The sequence below is a fragment of the Corylus avellana genome, chromosome ca2 (assembly GCF_901000735.1).
Source record: "Corylus avellana chromosome ca2, CavTom2PMs-1.0".
NCBI classification, from domain to species: domain Eukaryota; kingdom Viridiplantae; phylum Streptophyta; class Magnoliopsida; order Fagales; family Betulaceae; genus Corylus; species Corylus avellana.
In genome coordinates, this window is record NC_081542.1 from 14,739,405 (window position 1) to 14,753,846 (window position 14,442).

Genomic DNA, 14,442 nt, shown 5'->3' on the forward strand with positions numbered 1-14,442 from the left:
TTAAAGAAATCTATAGATTTTTGAGCCATTTATACCGCCCCATGTGATTCATGCGCACTGAAAACAGGGTGAAAGAAGACAGGAAACACTTGGAAAAAAAAAAAAAAAAAAAAGTAATTTCAAATGCAAGTATTTTCGTCTGGACCCTGACCCACATCTTCTAATGCACTCAATTTGGAATTTCCGACGATTTAGACATTACAAATGCATGGTTACAAAACTTCCCTGTCTTCTATATTGTTTTCTTCTTTTATTTTATTATTATTTTTTTTGGGGATATATAGTTTTCTTCACCATTAAGCAGAATATTCTAAGCATCCATGGGATCGGGTAAAAACAGAGTTATACAGTTTAGTTGACTTGTCAAACTAGCAGGCATTAACTTACTTCATTTTTAAGTGAAAAAAAAAAAATAATAATAACAATCAATTTTGTCATCAATTACCTCAAGTATTGGCATATGATGAACAAAAGATGCCAAAATTCTTTTAAATAGCTTCCAATCATGGTTGGTGTGTCCTAATCTAGCAAAGATGGCTATATTTTAATCTCGAGCTCGAATTTGGGTGGAAGAATATTTATATTTTATTTAGGATGTTATACTTACCTAGCAAGAAGCTATTTTATTAATGAAATCCTCGAATCTTACTTCCAAAAACAAAAACAAAAATTTATTTTTCTTTTTTAATTACGTCATCCATACAATCACAGATAAATTAGATTCATTGTTTTTCGGATGGGGTTAAATTTTGTCATCAATTACCTTATATACAAACACATGTTTCTCTCCTACTTGGTTCGATGACCCGCTGTTGCGGGGCTTCCGCCTCCACAAGAGGTGTAGAGGAGGTAGATCCAACCCTACATGCGTGGACACTAGAGGTGGGAGGAGAAAACCACTTCTAATTATGAAGGGGCAACTAACAAAGTCAACTTCAATACCCATAAAGAATAAACATATGTTTTCGAAACATTTATATAAGATTTTTTTCTTTTTTTTTTAAAGGGTGTTTTATGGTTTTTTTGTTTTGTTTTGTTTTTTTTTTGTTTAAAGAAATGTAATAGTGGGAGCCACAAATGTTTAAAGTGTTTAAAAAATTTACTAAACACCCAAATTATTTTTAACCAGCTGGATAGGGATGGGCTAATCTAATTTAATTGTTAGATTATCCACAAATGCAAAAAAAGAATACCTTTCTATCCATAAAAAAAATGTTAAATTAATTTCTTTAGACTTTAGACAAAGAGGAATGGTGGGAGACCGCCCATAAATTTGGTTTAATTTAAGTGGGAGACCGCCCATAAATATATTTTTTTTAGTAAAGAATTTATTTGAGTCGAATGTAAAAGCTCAATTATTCAATTCAAGAGTAAGCCCCCCTTTGTAGAATTGAAGGGCAGTCGATTGGAGAGATGAACAGCTAAAGCCACGCAGCAACAACCAATGGCAATGAAAACCATCGCCCTTGAGTGAGCGAGTTCGGTGATTGGGTCTACCAAGGCGGGCTTGACTTCAATTTAGGCGGCCACTGAGGGCGGCGACAACCGAATCCCACCAACAAATAAATTAAAAAAAAAAAAATAAAGGAGCAAAAAAGCAAAGTACTATAGGAGTCATCGACTACGTAATCAGCTGCCACGTACCTTCTTCATTTTTTTATTTGTTTTTTTTATGAGAGATTAGAAAAAGAATTTCCCCGTTTACTTGACTTGCAGCTTTACAAATAGAGCATTCTAGAAAAGGAGACCGAACCTCAGTCCACTCCCCTGCCCTTATAAAACTAGCAGCATAAACTCTACTTTGATAACCCATCTTCCTCTTGCTTCTCTATCTCTTGTTTGTTCTAAATTACTCATCACCATCTGCAATCATGGCACCCATCAAAGTCCACGGAATCCCTCTCTCAACAGCTACACAGCGGGTTCTCGCTACCCTTTATGAGAAAGAGCTTGAATTTGAGCTTGTGCCTGTAGACATGAAAGCTGGTGAACATAAGAAAGAACCCTTCCTGTCTCTCAATGTAAGAACAAGAAACCATTCTTGTAACTCAAACTTCTTTAATTGTATGTTAATTTGGACCTAACATTAATATCCTTGTTGATGTAGCCATTCGGTCAAATTCCAGCTTTTGAAGATGGAGATTTGAAGCTCTTTGGTAATGTCTATATTTATATGCAACTGCCTACAGTAATTTTACTTTAATGGGTGATATGCTTAGTGTGGTTTACTGATTTTCATCCTATTGCAGAATCAAGGGCAATTACTAAGTACATCGCCCACCAGTATGCTGACAAGGGGACCGATCTGGCATGCGGAGACACTAAGCAGAAAGCAATCATAGGGGTGGCGATTGAGGTGGAGGCTCACCAATACGACCCGATAGCTTCAAAGCTTTCCTGGGAATTGGCATTGAAGCCAGTGTTTGGCATGGTTACCGACAAGGCAGTTGTGGAGGAGAACGAAGCAAAGCTGGCTAAGGTTCTTGATATCTATGAGAGTCGGCTGGCTCATTCAAAATACTTGACATGCGACTGCTTCACCTTGGCAGATTTGCACCACCTGCCCACTGTTCAATACTTGTTGGGCACAGAAGCCAAAAAGCTCTTTGATTCACGCCCCCATGTCAGTGCCTGGGCAGCTGATATCACAGCAAGGCCAGCTTGGTGCAAGGTCCTTGCCCTGCAGAAGCACTAAGGAGTACTAGCCGCTGCCGGCCGGCCGGCCGGCTTCTCTTTGGTCACTTACGTTCAATAAGAATTGAGATTTAAATCTCATCTAGTTTGAGTCTACTGTTAGTCTCCCGTTTCCAGTGTGGGAGCTGATATTTTTGCGTTGCTTTAATGAGTTGTACTGGTGTCTTGCCTTCAATCTTCGAGTTGAAGGCATGAAGTTTATGAACTATTTCATAATTCTAAATGATTACTCTACTTGGAAATGATTGCCCACTTCCCCCATTCACTCACAGAAAAGTGAAAACAGAGGAAACAATTTGAACAATTTCAATCTACTCTGTGGTCAGGAAATTCCAACACAATGCTAAGAAAGAATCATAAGTTTCTATTGCCAAAATATTAACATGTTTCATAAGTAAGAGTATCTTTTCACCTGTGAACAGCAATCAAAATAAGAATGTTGATTGTAGGAGGTTCAATCAGACACACTGAGTTCTCGTTAAATATTGCTTTGACCAACAACAAATAATTGGACAGATCAACCATCAGAGGATTCCATCCTTCGCAGATACATCCATTGCTTCCTTCAGACAGCTATGCAGAGCATCTGTAGGTCCATTTATGTAAGAGATGCAGGTTAATTATGTGATTAATCTAGCAAACAAATAATGGTGCAAAGTCAGAGTGTTCAAAAACAAACATGTCCATACATATCAAAAATTACCGGGCCCAATAGAATTATGGAGGCACCTCTATTGAACAAACTCTATAGATTCTCTCTTACGTGCAGGTGACTTATTGCGCTAAAATTTCATAAACATGCTCCTGAGGTTCAGGTTCCACAGAACTGCAACCCAAGTCCTTCCTAAGTCCTCTCTCTTTCATCATAATCCTCACTTTCTCGACATCGTGCCATCTTCCCATCTCTGCATACAGGTTAGACAGCACAACATAGTAAGCACTATTCTTCGGCTCCAGTTCTACAAGCTTCCAAGCTGCAAACTCACTGAATTCCAAATTCCCCTGATCTCTAGAACCAGCAAGCAATGATCCCCACATAGCTTTGGTAGGCTCAAAAGGCATATCTCTGATTAATTTGAAAGCGTCTTCAAGACATCCAGCACGTGCATAAAGGTCAACCATACAAGCATAATGTTTGATACTGGGTGAAAACCCATACTTCCCACCAATCAAGGAACCAAAGATTCGCTGACCAGTATCTACTAACCCCGAGTGACTACAAGCACAAAGCACCCCAATCACAGTCACTTCATCAGCCTTGAATCCTTCCTGCTCCATTCTATTAAACCACCAAATGGCATCCTCCCCACTCTTAGCAAGAGCTAGCCCTTTAATAAGTGCATTCCATGTAAACACATTCTTTTCCTTCATGCTTCTGAAAACACCCAACCCCTCTTCAATTCTTCCACATTTTCCGTACATGTCAATCAAAGCAGTCCCCAAAATCACGTCCAATCCCCACCCACTTCTCTTTATAAAATCATGAATCCACACACCCATTTCAAGGGCCCCGAAATTTGCGCACACAGCTAACGCATTGACCATAGTAACATGATTCGGCACCACGCCCGCATATTGCATTTGTTCAAAAACAATCAACGCATCGTCATACTCCCCAGCATTCTTATACCCCATAATCAAAACCGTCCACGACACAACATCTCTTTGAGGCATTTCGTCAAACACACGCCGACATAATCCCATATGCCCACATGACGCATACATATCCAACAACGAATTTTGGACATAAATATCATTAAGATGACCCAATTTTATGACATGGGTATGTAGGCATTGGCCTTGTTTAAGCTCACGGAAGTCAGACAAGGACTTGAGGAGGAAAGGGAAGGTGTAGTTATTAGGAGCAATGGAGTTTCTTTGCATGCAGGCGTACATAGAAAGAGGGGTGTGAGGGATGTGGGAGTGAGAGAAGGCTCTGATCAGAGTGTTGAAAACGAAAACATGGGGTCTAAAGAGTTGCGCGACGGAGTCCAACTGGCCTAATGATTGGGATGCAGCAATGAATTGGTGGGCAATGGTGGTGTTTGAGTGGAGGTTTTGGAGGATTAGTTGGGCCTGAATTTGGCGAATGTGACTGACAGAAGTGCAATTGCTCAAGAGATGGAGAATTCTGTTTGTAATATTGTTCATTGGGTTGGCAAAACATCCCCAAGTGTATAACCATCTATTAAATTAATCAAACTCGCATAAATTCATTGTGTTCAATAGTGTTCATTAAGTATTCTAAACTTGATAGTCAATGAGAAAAAACATGTAAACAATTGAAGAGAAGATAGCCACAAAAGTGATTACCTTAGAGTAAAGGAAAAGTAGTATTTGCTTGTTTGGGCGATATATGTGGCCAAGATTAAAGAAATTGAAAGCGCTGGAATTAACAAAGACAAAAAAAAAATGTTTAAGAAATAAATAAATAGAAAATCGAAAGTAAAGTAGAGAAGGAGGGTTACTTGAGGCCCGTAGATATCGAAGAAATTGGAGCGCTGGGAATTATTGCTCGAACTATCTTCCTAGGAAGACAAAGCTTTGAATTTCTGGTTTTGGGGAGACAATATTTGGGACTGTCGCTCAGAGAGAGAGAGAGCGAGAGGATCTTCGTAGACGAGGCAACAGAACCTTTCAGGCGGCTTTTTGTTCTATGAGGCTGAAAATTACATGGGCCAGCCCGATAATTAATGCATGGGGCTTGGGCCCTGCTTTAGGATTAAAAATAGTTTTAGGCCATTTTAAAATTAAAGTGACCAATTTTTTTTATTTTTTTATTTTTTTATTTTTTGGTGCTATTTGCTGAGTTATAAACTTTGGAACCAAAAATTTAGAAGAAATTATTTACGTTAATATTTTATTTTATATTTTTTATATCATCTTGCAAATTTAATAAAAAATCTATTAAATTTATGTAGGGTCCAAATAAATCTACAAATTTAATAGTTAATTTGTAAGGTGATATAAAAAGAATATTAACTTGAATAATTTTTCAGAAAATATTATCGTGAATCATTTCTCAAATTTAAATCAACACATTGATATTCTTCAGCCAGCGGAGCTGGAGATGAGGGAGAGATTGTTGGGGGAGACGAGGAGTAGATGCAATCGATCGTGGGGGTGGTGAACCAACCCCATCCGCTGGACAGACTTTCTGGTTCAACAACCCTTCTGCCAAGTCCAAGAGTGCAGCTTGGGGTAGCACTATTAGGCAGATCTTGCCTTCGGTGCCGTGGAAAGACTTCTGTCTGGAGGTGAAGTCTCTTTTTTTTTTTTTTTTGATATTATTTTGCGTTTTTTTCTTCTGGGTTGTCTTTATTTTTGGTGCTGAGAGACTGAATATTTTGAGGGAAGAAAAGAGTTTGGAAATTGCTTAGAGATAGGGTGGTTTATTACTGTTTATGTGCTAATGGAAATTTGAAGTAACCGAACAAAAAAAAGAAAAAGAAAAAATTATCCAAACACACATTTTATATTTAAGTGGGGGGTTGGGCCTGAATTTGGTGAATGTGAGTGGGAGAAGTGCAATTGCTCAAGTGATGAAGAATTCTGTTTGTTATACTGTTCATTGGGTCGGCAAAAACCGGTCATTTTTTATATGATCAACGAACTTGACACAAGCTCAATACAAAATTAAATAGTTGTAATTAAGAAATGGAATCTGTTTAATTAAATGGTCAAGGTCAAGTCATATTTTGTTTAATTAAATCTGTTTAATTAAAAGGATAAACCAAAAGCTGGCTCTGATTTCATAAAATATATGTAAATAAAGTAATTTTTTTTGTTTTTTTCCAATTATAAACAATAAACAACCATTATTCATCTCGAACATTTTCTCAACTACCAAAATAATATTTTATTAAAACAAATTATAATCGAAGGCATTTTCAATTTTATCTTTCAAACAAGAAAAATAGACAAATAATGCGCATCCGGGGAATCGAACCCCGGTCAGTACCGTGGGAGGGTACTATGATACCACTACACTAGATGCGCTTCTCTTTAATCGGCGAAAGTTTCATTTCTTTTTCTACCATCTTTTCTTTTTTCTCTTCCACTTATTTTTATTCTATTTTTTGTTTGAATAAACCTCCTATGCAGTCCATATGCAAAAGGGGTCTTTTGCAGCAACTAAGAGCATTCCCAGCAGACTCCCTATAAGGGAGTCTGTTCCCTATATGTAGAAAATATGTCCAAAAAATCACAAAAAATGTCCTACAGCAGATTCCCTAAATGGTTCCTTAAACCATCAGATGCTACAGTAGAACCCAATGTATTGGGTTCTACTGTAGCGATCCATATGATTATTATATTAAAAAAAAAAAATTCTCTCTCCTCTCTCCTCTCTCCTCTCACGTCTCTCTCTCCCACCTCACCAAACGGCCGGACGACACCGAGGTCCTCCACCAGTCAAGCGCCATGTTCTCTCTCACCCAGGTCCTTGCTCTTCCATAAAAACTTGGTGTTTTTCATCAGGGACCTCTTTACCAGGTTGCAAATCAGGGGATCGAGTTCAAGAACAAATCTCTGGAGTCCTTGCTTCACCTCCTTGGCAGGGATGAAAAATCCTCAAGCTTGGTTGCCAAAGAAGGATTCACTTGCTGGATTTTAACCACAACTGGGGCCTCTGCTTTGTGTTTGAAAAAGGGGGTCTGGGGCCTCTGCTTCAGATTCTCGAACACCGCCGATCCCATCGGAAAGAATGAAACTGAGGGAGAGAGAGAAAAACGAAATGGAACGGAAAATCATCGGAGCGAAGAAAATCAAATCCAAAAAATTAAAAGAATCCAAAAAAAATCAAATCTACCTCTTTTGGATTCTGAAAATCTCTACCTCTTTTGGATTCTGAAAATCAAATCCAAAAAAATGAAACAGAACCTTCGGAGGGAAGAAAATATGACGGAGAGAGAGAAAGTTTGTTTAATAAATTAAAAGAATAAAATAAAAAAAGTAAAATAAAAATAATAATATTTTAATACTATTGGGAATGATTAAGGGAAGCTATTGTGGTGTATTTTGACATAGGGAAGCAAAAAGGAGTTTGGATCCTTAAATTTAGGGAAAATGATGAGGAAGCTGCTGGGAATGCTCTAATAGCACAAAGACACATCACCTAAAGCACAAAAAATGCACTCAAATAATCTACAACTTAATGCACTGGATTTTGAACTCAAAAGCAAGAAAAAGTTGAATCGAAGAGGCAGAAAGAAAGAGACCCCCGTGGGTCTCTGCTGAAACGCTGGCCATGGGTCTCGCCAGACCCAACCATCCGACCAGACCCACGGCATGGGTCTCGCCATGGGTTTGGCTCCGGCCACTGAAATGGCGCCGGTGAAAGTGTCTGGTCATGGGTCTCGCGACTCGGACTGGGTTTTGAGGCATTCGTTTCTAAGGGTTAACCTTTCCCTCTAGGTTTTAGTTTTTAATCCAAAAACTATTTTTGAAGCATTAGAATCGATTTTTGAGGCATTAGAACGATTTTTGTGGCATTAGAATCGATTTTTGAGGCATTATAATTGATTTTTGAGGCTGGATTTGACAGAAAAGTCGCCGGAGAGGGTGACCCAAAGTCACCGGAGAGGTGACCCACGGTTGGGTCACGGCCAGACCCAGCCGTGGGTCACCTCTCCGGTGGGTCTGCCGTGGGTCACGCCTGACCCACGGCGTGGGTTTGGCTAGACCCACCGGCCATTTCTTCTTCTCTGCCAGACGACCTAGACCCACGCTATTTCTTCTTTCTCCTTCTTTCTCTCCTTTCTTTCTTTCTCTTGTTTTCATCCGGTGTATTTGGTTGTAAGTTGTGTTTGTGCACTTAGCTTAGGTGGCAGTAGTTGATTGGGGACTGCAAAAGTTGAGTTTTGCAGCCCGACCGCATAGTAGGGGCTCTCTTTTTGTTTTTAATAATGTTTTCCAGCCTCGTGCCATTGTTGATAGAGAAATGTTATGAACTATTTTTTTTATCTACTTAAAATTAAATTATATTTAAATTTTGATTTAATATTAATTTTAAAAGTCATACAAACTTTAAAAAATAAAAAAAGCAATAAAAAAATAGTTGTTAACATTAAAAAATTTGTTTAACAACGAAAGGTCTTATTTCCGTTTTTTTTCTGCGTGATTGCAGTTAAACAAATTATGGTTGTATATATATTAAAAAAATTAAATGACCCACGCAAGCGTATCCCCTTCAGCCCCCCAAAACCACAAACGTTGTTCTCTCTTCCCCACCGCCAAACCTTCAGCTTAGGGCGACGCCCACCCTTAGCTGGTTCATTGATTTTTTTTTTTTTTTCCCCTTCTCCCTCAAAAGCACGTGGTCACCCCCCTCTCCTCCTGAGACCACCAAGCGCCGCCGCCCACCACCACGAAGGCCGAACGCCAACCATCTGGCCGATCTGATTCTTCTCACGTGGTCGCCTCCGCCCACCCAATGACTTCCACACCATCTGGTTCGTGGGTTTCCTGGACCGCCGCAAGGATTTTGGCGAGTATGGGTTTCTCTTTAATTTCCTCAGTGATGAGATTAAAAAAAAAAAAAAAAAACCTTGGAACAGAGGCTTTTTGAACCATCTGCGTTCAGTGGAGGTGGTGGGCGGACGTGGCAGGAGGTGGTGTTCAGTGGGTGTCGCCGAAAGAGAGTGGAGCGTTAGAAAATTTTAGGGAAAATGGGGGGGAGATGAAATGGTTTTGGGTGAGATGAAATCTGTGTCTTTTTAGGAGATGAAATTTGAGTTTGGGGAACAAAGGGGATACGCGCGTGCTTTGGGTATTCCATTTCTTTTTCTTTTTCTTTTTTTTTTTTAAATAACCTAACCACAGTTTGTTAACTGCAGCCACGTAGGAAAAAACGGATATGCTACGGAAGTTTTGTTGTTCCGTAGCATTACTCGACGCCCCCACCCCTCTGAGAAACGAAGAAGAAACCCTTCTCGTCTCCGGTACGGTAGCTGGCCGAATCAAACTCCCAAGAAGAGTCACCAACTGCGGTAATTTTCTCTCTCTACTCGGAAATTTTTCCCCTCTTCGGCTCACTCTTTCCGTCTCTCTCCCTGTATATATCCAAATTTGAAGTTTGAAGAGTGTTAAGAATTGGGTAACCGATGTTCTGATGATTATTTGAAGGTTTAGTACATTTGTTTAGTAACCACCTCCCAAAATCTGTCTCCCCCTATTGCCAGCCATGAGTGTCTTTGGTGTGGGCAGGTATAATATGAAAAAAAGAAGAAGATAGTTTTGATCTTGCATATTGTTTTTCCTGAAAATATGTATTCTCTTTTGTAAAATGTTTTGCTTTGGTTCTTGAGTGTGTTCTTGCTTTCTGATTTTTGCATTAAATGATGAACAATGAAATTTATATATGGTTTGTGATAACTAACGGCAGATCTGTTGTATTGGGTAGATAAAAAATTTGTGATTTTGATATCTTTTAGGCATTACTGAGTTCGATCATTTTTTGTTGTTGTTACTATCTATGTGTGTGTGTGTGTGTTATGCTAATCTTTAATGGATAAACCTTTTCTAGTTTAATGTGTTTTATGTATATGATATAAATCTTTGGACATGCCACAAATGGGTTAAAATCGTTGTTAATTTGGTCATATTTGTTAGTTGCTTTTGTGGGATAACACATACTTTATTAGTAGTAACTAGATTCTGTTCATGGCTTTACGACAAAAATACTAACAAGGGAGTTAACGTCCAAAGTTGTGGCAAGGTTCTTTTTACGGATTGAAATGTGTTTTAGGTGTCTGCTATTAGTTATGTTACAATTCTCACAGAGCAGCTTGCATTGACTTAGATATATGGTTGCTTAAATGGGTGCAAAACAACTTGTTAGCATTATAGAATGTGATGCTGCAAGTGCATTGTTCTGTTGGATTTAGTACAAAGTGAACATGGAACCTTTGCAAGGGTGAACAAAGAGTTGCAATGACAGCTTGTGTGGTGATTCTGTTTAGGATTTTTAGAATGGTGCTAGGAGTTGAAAGATTTAGAGATTTGCATGAATATTTTATTGATCAAAATTTGATGGAAGTAAACTCTCTTGGTTAATGGACTCTTAAATTTTGAAGAGTTTAAGCTGAAATTAAGACTTGTAGTTGCTGGATTTTCTTTTCTCTTGCATGTTGTTTTTCTATGCGATTGCCAACACTAGCAGGAAGAGAAAAAGAGACAAGAAATATGTAGGAAAATTGACCAGGGTACTCTTTATTAAGGTAATTCTTCCACCCTTAGACAAGTACATCCTCTTTCAAGCGGCTAAATGATGCTCAATCTTTTCAGTAACACAATTCCAAATATATTTGGCCTTAAAAGGAGTTCCTAACGGAAGGCCAAGATGCTTTTAAAGGCAAAGAAGACACCGTGTATCCCAAATTACTGGCCAGGCTATCAACATTATTGACATTACTCACAGGAACCAATTTTGACTTATTCAAGTTAATTTTCAAATCAGAAACTGTTTTGAAGCATAAGAATAAGGCACGCAGATGGCTTAGATTTTTGGGTTTGCCTCATCAAATGGCAAGGAGACAGCCACAATTAGAAGCTGAGAAATATGAAGCATACCAATGTTCCTGTACAGCCCCCATCTACAGTGGCAAATAACATTTTACTCAGAGCTTCTATAACAATGACAAATAGCTATAGAGACAAAGCATCTACTTATCTCAACCCACATGAGCTACTGGAAAAACCAGAAAGAGTGCCATTAATTTATACAGAAAAGCACATCAAAGAAAATGAAAGTTGGTAATAAATTTTTATTTGGGTGTTTTCATATACTTATATATCTCATTATTCGTTACTTTCAAAAGAGTGCTAATATGTTTATGGATCCATGTTAAAAATGGTGAGTCAAGCTACCTTTTTTGGCAGAATGTTGTGATGAATGGGATGCTAATGTCATAATGGTGCCATTATGAAATTTTGTGTTGATTTTATTTATGTGATGGGCAAGAATTGGTAATGGAAAGGATTGGTTTTTATCAATGTTATATGTGAGAATTGTTATGATGAAATGGTTCCACAGCGTTTAAAAAGTGAAATTGGCACCTTGTGTATAATTCTTCTTATATATTATATATGACTGTGGGAACCTTAATAATTGTTTGCAGGTCCTTGTTGCTAGTGAGTAACTAAAAAACTGGACCCAGTAGAGCTATATAACAAGAAGAATCCGAAACCCTCTCATAGCACAGCTTGGCAAAAGAATGAGAATCGTTGGACTAACTGGTGGAATTGCTTCGGGAAAGAGCACTGTCTCCAATCTCTTCAAGTCCCATGGCATCCCCATTGTTGATGCCGACATCGTCGCTCGTGTATGTTCCTCTTTCTTCTTCTGCCTCTCTCTCTCTCTCTCTCTCATCAAATTCACCATTAGATCTGAAACAATTTTGACATTTATAGTAAATTTTCTATTTACAATCAACCCCATTAACAATTTTTAAAGACAAAAAGAAATGAGAGAAGCAATTGTGAAAATCAGATCAATCAGTTGGAACAAATCTCCATAATTGATGATTCCGATGTAATTTATGATTGGCAGTAAAAATCTCCCAAACTGGCTACATAATATGTGAGAAGCCATATCTTACCCCTTTTAGCATTTGTTATATATGTTTTCAACTCACAACTTAGCATGATATACATTTGAAAGTATTATTGATATATTAATTGAACAAACTATCGGGAAGTAATGTATCTTTGTGTCCATATTGTATCGTATTTGAACCTTCGACAAATACGATTTATCTTAGTAGCTGTTGAGTATGCGCGTGTGGGTGAAAAAAAATGAAGTCCTGTATTAGAAATATATCTTCTATATCACACTTAACATAAGGTAATTAGTTCCAAACTCACTAGTTATAATATGTTATATTATGGTCTTACTGAAAAGACCATACAGTTCTAGTGAGTCTAGTCTTTTCATGTTGATAAGCTTGGTAAAAAATTTCTGTTTCTTGTTTTAACGCCTTAAGTTGCTAGCAAGTCTCAACCTTTTTGGTGGTTTCTGGTCTTTTTGCATAGATTTTATACTGGATTTTGTTTCCAGGATGTGTTAAAGAGAGGCACTGGTGGCTGGAAAAAGGTTGTTGCAGCATTTGGAGAGGACATTTTACAAGCTGATGGAGAAGTCGATAGGCCTAGATTGGGCCAAATCGTGTTCTCTGATCCTGCAAAGCGCCAACTTCTTAATCGGTACTGATAATTAAGCAAGCGCTTCAAAGTTAAATGAAAATTAAAAATTCGCCCATTCTTTGTTTCATCTTCAATGCTTTGAGGTTATGGCTTGCGCCTACTTCCTTTTCCTTTTTTTGTTTTAGTCTTCTTTCTTTTTATTTTCTTTCTCCTAAGTGTGGAGTTCGATATGAATTTATCGTATATTTATATGGCATTGTTTCTATTAGACTGGATCGTATATAGCTAGTTGTATTTTTCTTGTCCGGCTTTATGGTAGAGTATGAAGTAGTGTTATCAAATGAAATAAAAGAAATTTGATATTCTAATTGAATTTCTATAGGAGCTTTTATTTTTGGCTTCAAAAAATAAACCGCATGATATTTTGTGACTTTATACAGTTCTTATTTTGCTCTAGTTCCCTCATGTGACATAAAATAAATCAAACTTAGTTCCAATTTGGGTCAACACTAACACCATTCAATTGATTGTCTGCTGGGTGAAATTTGGTTCTCAAAATGTAGATTATAGGAAGTTGTTATCTTGCAAACATTGGTTATCTGGCTTAATTTGAAATCAGCCTGCACTTAACTTCTTGAAGGAGACAATTCAGTAGTCATGTTATTGCAAGTTGATTTCATGATTACCAAGCAGGTCACTTGTTAATTTTTGTTTTTGGTGGCCATTGGAAGCGAATTTTAATCATGAAATGATGCCCTTGAAGTTCTACATGCTATGATTTTCATTTGTCCAGGTCAAGTTTTAGGAGTATAATATCTTTATATATGGATAAGTTACGCCAATTAGTATTATCTACATTGCCTTAATTTGCCACAATGTTCTTGGTAATATGCATTATTGGAGATTTGTATTGAACTACTCTTTCACAGAAATTGCATATCAATCGGTTCTGAAATTTGGCTGTTGTTCTTCTTAAAGGCTATTGGCTTCGTATATATCCTCTGGTATCTTCTGGGAAATTGTGAAGTTATGGATGAAAGGGTTTAAGGTTATTGTTCTTGATGTCCCTTTGTTGTTCGAGGCCAAGATGGAGAAATGGACGAAGCCCATTATCGTTGTATGGGTTGACCCTGAAACACAACTTAGACGACTCATGGCAAGAGATAGAACAAGCGAGGAGGATGCTGGAAACAGGATAAATGCTCAGATGTCTCTGGATTTAAAAAGGACTAAGGCAGACATAGTGATTGACAATACTGGATCATTAGAGGACTTGAATGAACAGTTTAGGAAGGTATTATATGAGGTCACAAAGCCCCTGACATGGACTGAGTTTGGGCTTTCCCGGCAGGGAGCATTGTCGGCCCTTGTCTCCGTCATTATTGGTGTTCTTATATGCCGAAAAATCTCCGGCGGTAATGGTTTTGAGCCATCATAGCTATCCCAAACTCGTACTTAATTAAGATTTGCCAGTGTGTTTTATTTAAACCAATCTGTGCTTTAGAGGGTTTTTTTTTTTTTTTTTTTCAATGTATTGACAAGCAAAAAGTATCTTGTTCTGTTCTTCGGAAGGAAGACTATCAATAAAAGGCCTTCTTCTGTAAT

General features: G+C 37.9%; 3 protein-coding genes and 1 non-coding gene across 8 annotated transcripts in view; 2 read left to right on the forward strand and 2 right to left on the reverse strand.

Annotated features, from left to right (window-relative positions):
• Window positions 1-5,326, reverse strand: part of LOC132170260 (putative pentatricopeptide repeat-containing protein At5g40405) — a 13,845-nt gene extending 8,519 nt beyond the window's left edge. Inside the window, exons 1-3 of one of the 4 annotated variants that reach the window (XR_009438946.1) lie at window positions 5,163-5,326; window positions 5,008-5,080; window positions 3,107-3,280 (exon numbers count right to left, since the gene is read on the reverse strand). Coding sequence is in view for 3 of the 4 variants with exons in the window: in XM_059581174.1 (XP_059437157.1) it covers window positions 3,469-4,845 (1,377 nt within the window). In the remaining variant the exon portion in view is untranslated. The other 3 variants (XM_059581174.1, XM_059581173.1, XM_059581172.1) reach the window with 3 other exon arrangements.
• LOC132170263 (glutathione S-transferase-like) lies at window positions 1,744-2,928 on the forward strand. The gene is made up of 3 exons (XM_059581176.1): window positions 1,744-2,021; window positions 2,108-2,156; window positions 2,250-2,928. The coding sequence occupies exons 1-3, from the start codon at window positions 1,872-1,874 to the stop codon at window positions 2,693-2,695; spliced, it is 645 nt and encodes a 214-aa protein (XP_059437159.1). The 5' UTR covers window positions 1,744-1,871; the 3' UTR covers window positions 2,696-2,928.
• Window positions 5,327-6,622: 1,296 nt separating the features above from the next.
• Window positions 6,623-6,693, reverse strand: TRNAG-CCC (transfer RNA glycine (anticodon CCC)). Its single transcript has one exon. It is a non-coding gene; the product is annotated as a tRNA-Gly (tRNA).
• Window positions 6,694-8,887: 2,194 nt separating this feature from the next.
• LOC132172705 (dephospho-CoA kinase) lies at window positions 8,888-14,441 on the forward strand. Of its 2 annotated transcripts, none has more exons than XM_059584258.1 (5): window positions 8,888-9,463; window positions 9,531-9,683; window positions 11,814-12,017; window positions 12,752-12,897; window positions 13,816-14,441. In XM_059584258.1, the coding sequence occupies exons 3-5, from the start codon at window positions 11,910-11,912 to the stop codon at window positions 14,273-14,275; spliced, it is 714 nt and encodes a 237-aa protein (XP_059440241.1). In that variant the 5' UTR covers window positions 8,888-9,463; window positions 9,531-9,683; window positions 11,814-11,909; the 3' UTR covers window positions 14,276-14,441. The 2 variants fall into 2 exon arrangements, with proteins under 2 accessions (XP_059440241.1, XP_059440242.1); XM_059584259.1 differs by having other exon boundaries at window positions 8,888-9,185.
• Window position 14,442: the final 1 nt, after the last annotated feature.

Excerpts from the sequence above, each read along its gene's own strand:
- LOC132170263 (XM_059581176.1), top strand. The coding sequence starts at position 1,872 with ATGGCACCCATCAAAGTCCACGGAATCCCTCTCTCAACAGCTACACAG. Across the intron at positions 2,022-2,107 it reads AACCCTTCCTGTCTCTCAAT|CCATTCGGTCAAATTCCAGC; the intron begins GTAAGAACAAGA and ends TTGTTGATGTAG. Across the intron at positions 2,157-2,249 it reads TGGAGATTTGAAGCTCTTTG|AATCAAGGGCAATTACTAAG; the intron begins GTAATGTCTATA and ends ATCCTATTGCAG.
- LOC132172705 (XM_059584258.1), top strand. The coding sequence starts at position 11,910 with ATGAGAATCGTTGGACTAACTGGTGGAATTGCTTCGGGAAAGAGCACT. Across the intron at positions 12,018-12,751 it reads ATGCCGACATCGTCGCTCGT|GATGTGTTAAAGAGAGGCAC; the intron begins GTATGTTCCTCT and ends TTTTGTTTCCAG. Across the intron at positions 12,898-13,815 it reads AAGCGCCAACTTCTTAATCG|GCTATTGGCTTCGTATATAT; the intron begins GTACTGATAATT and ends TTCTTCTTAAAG.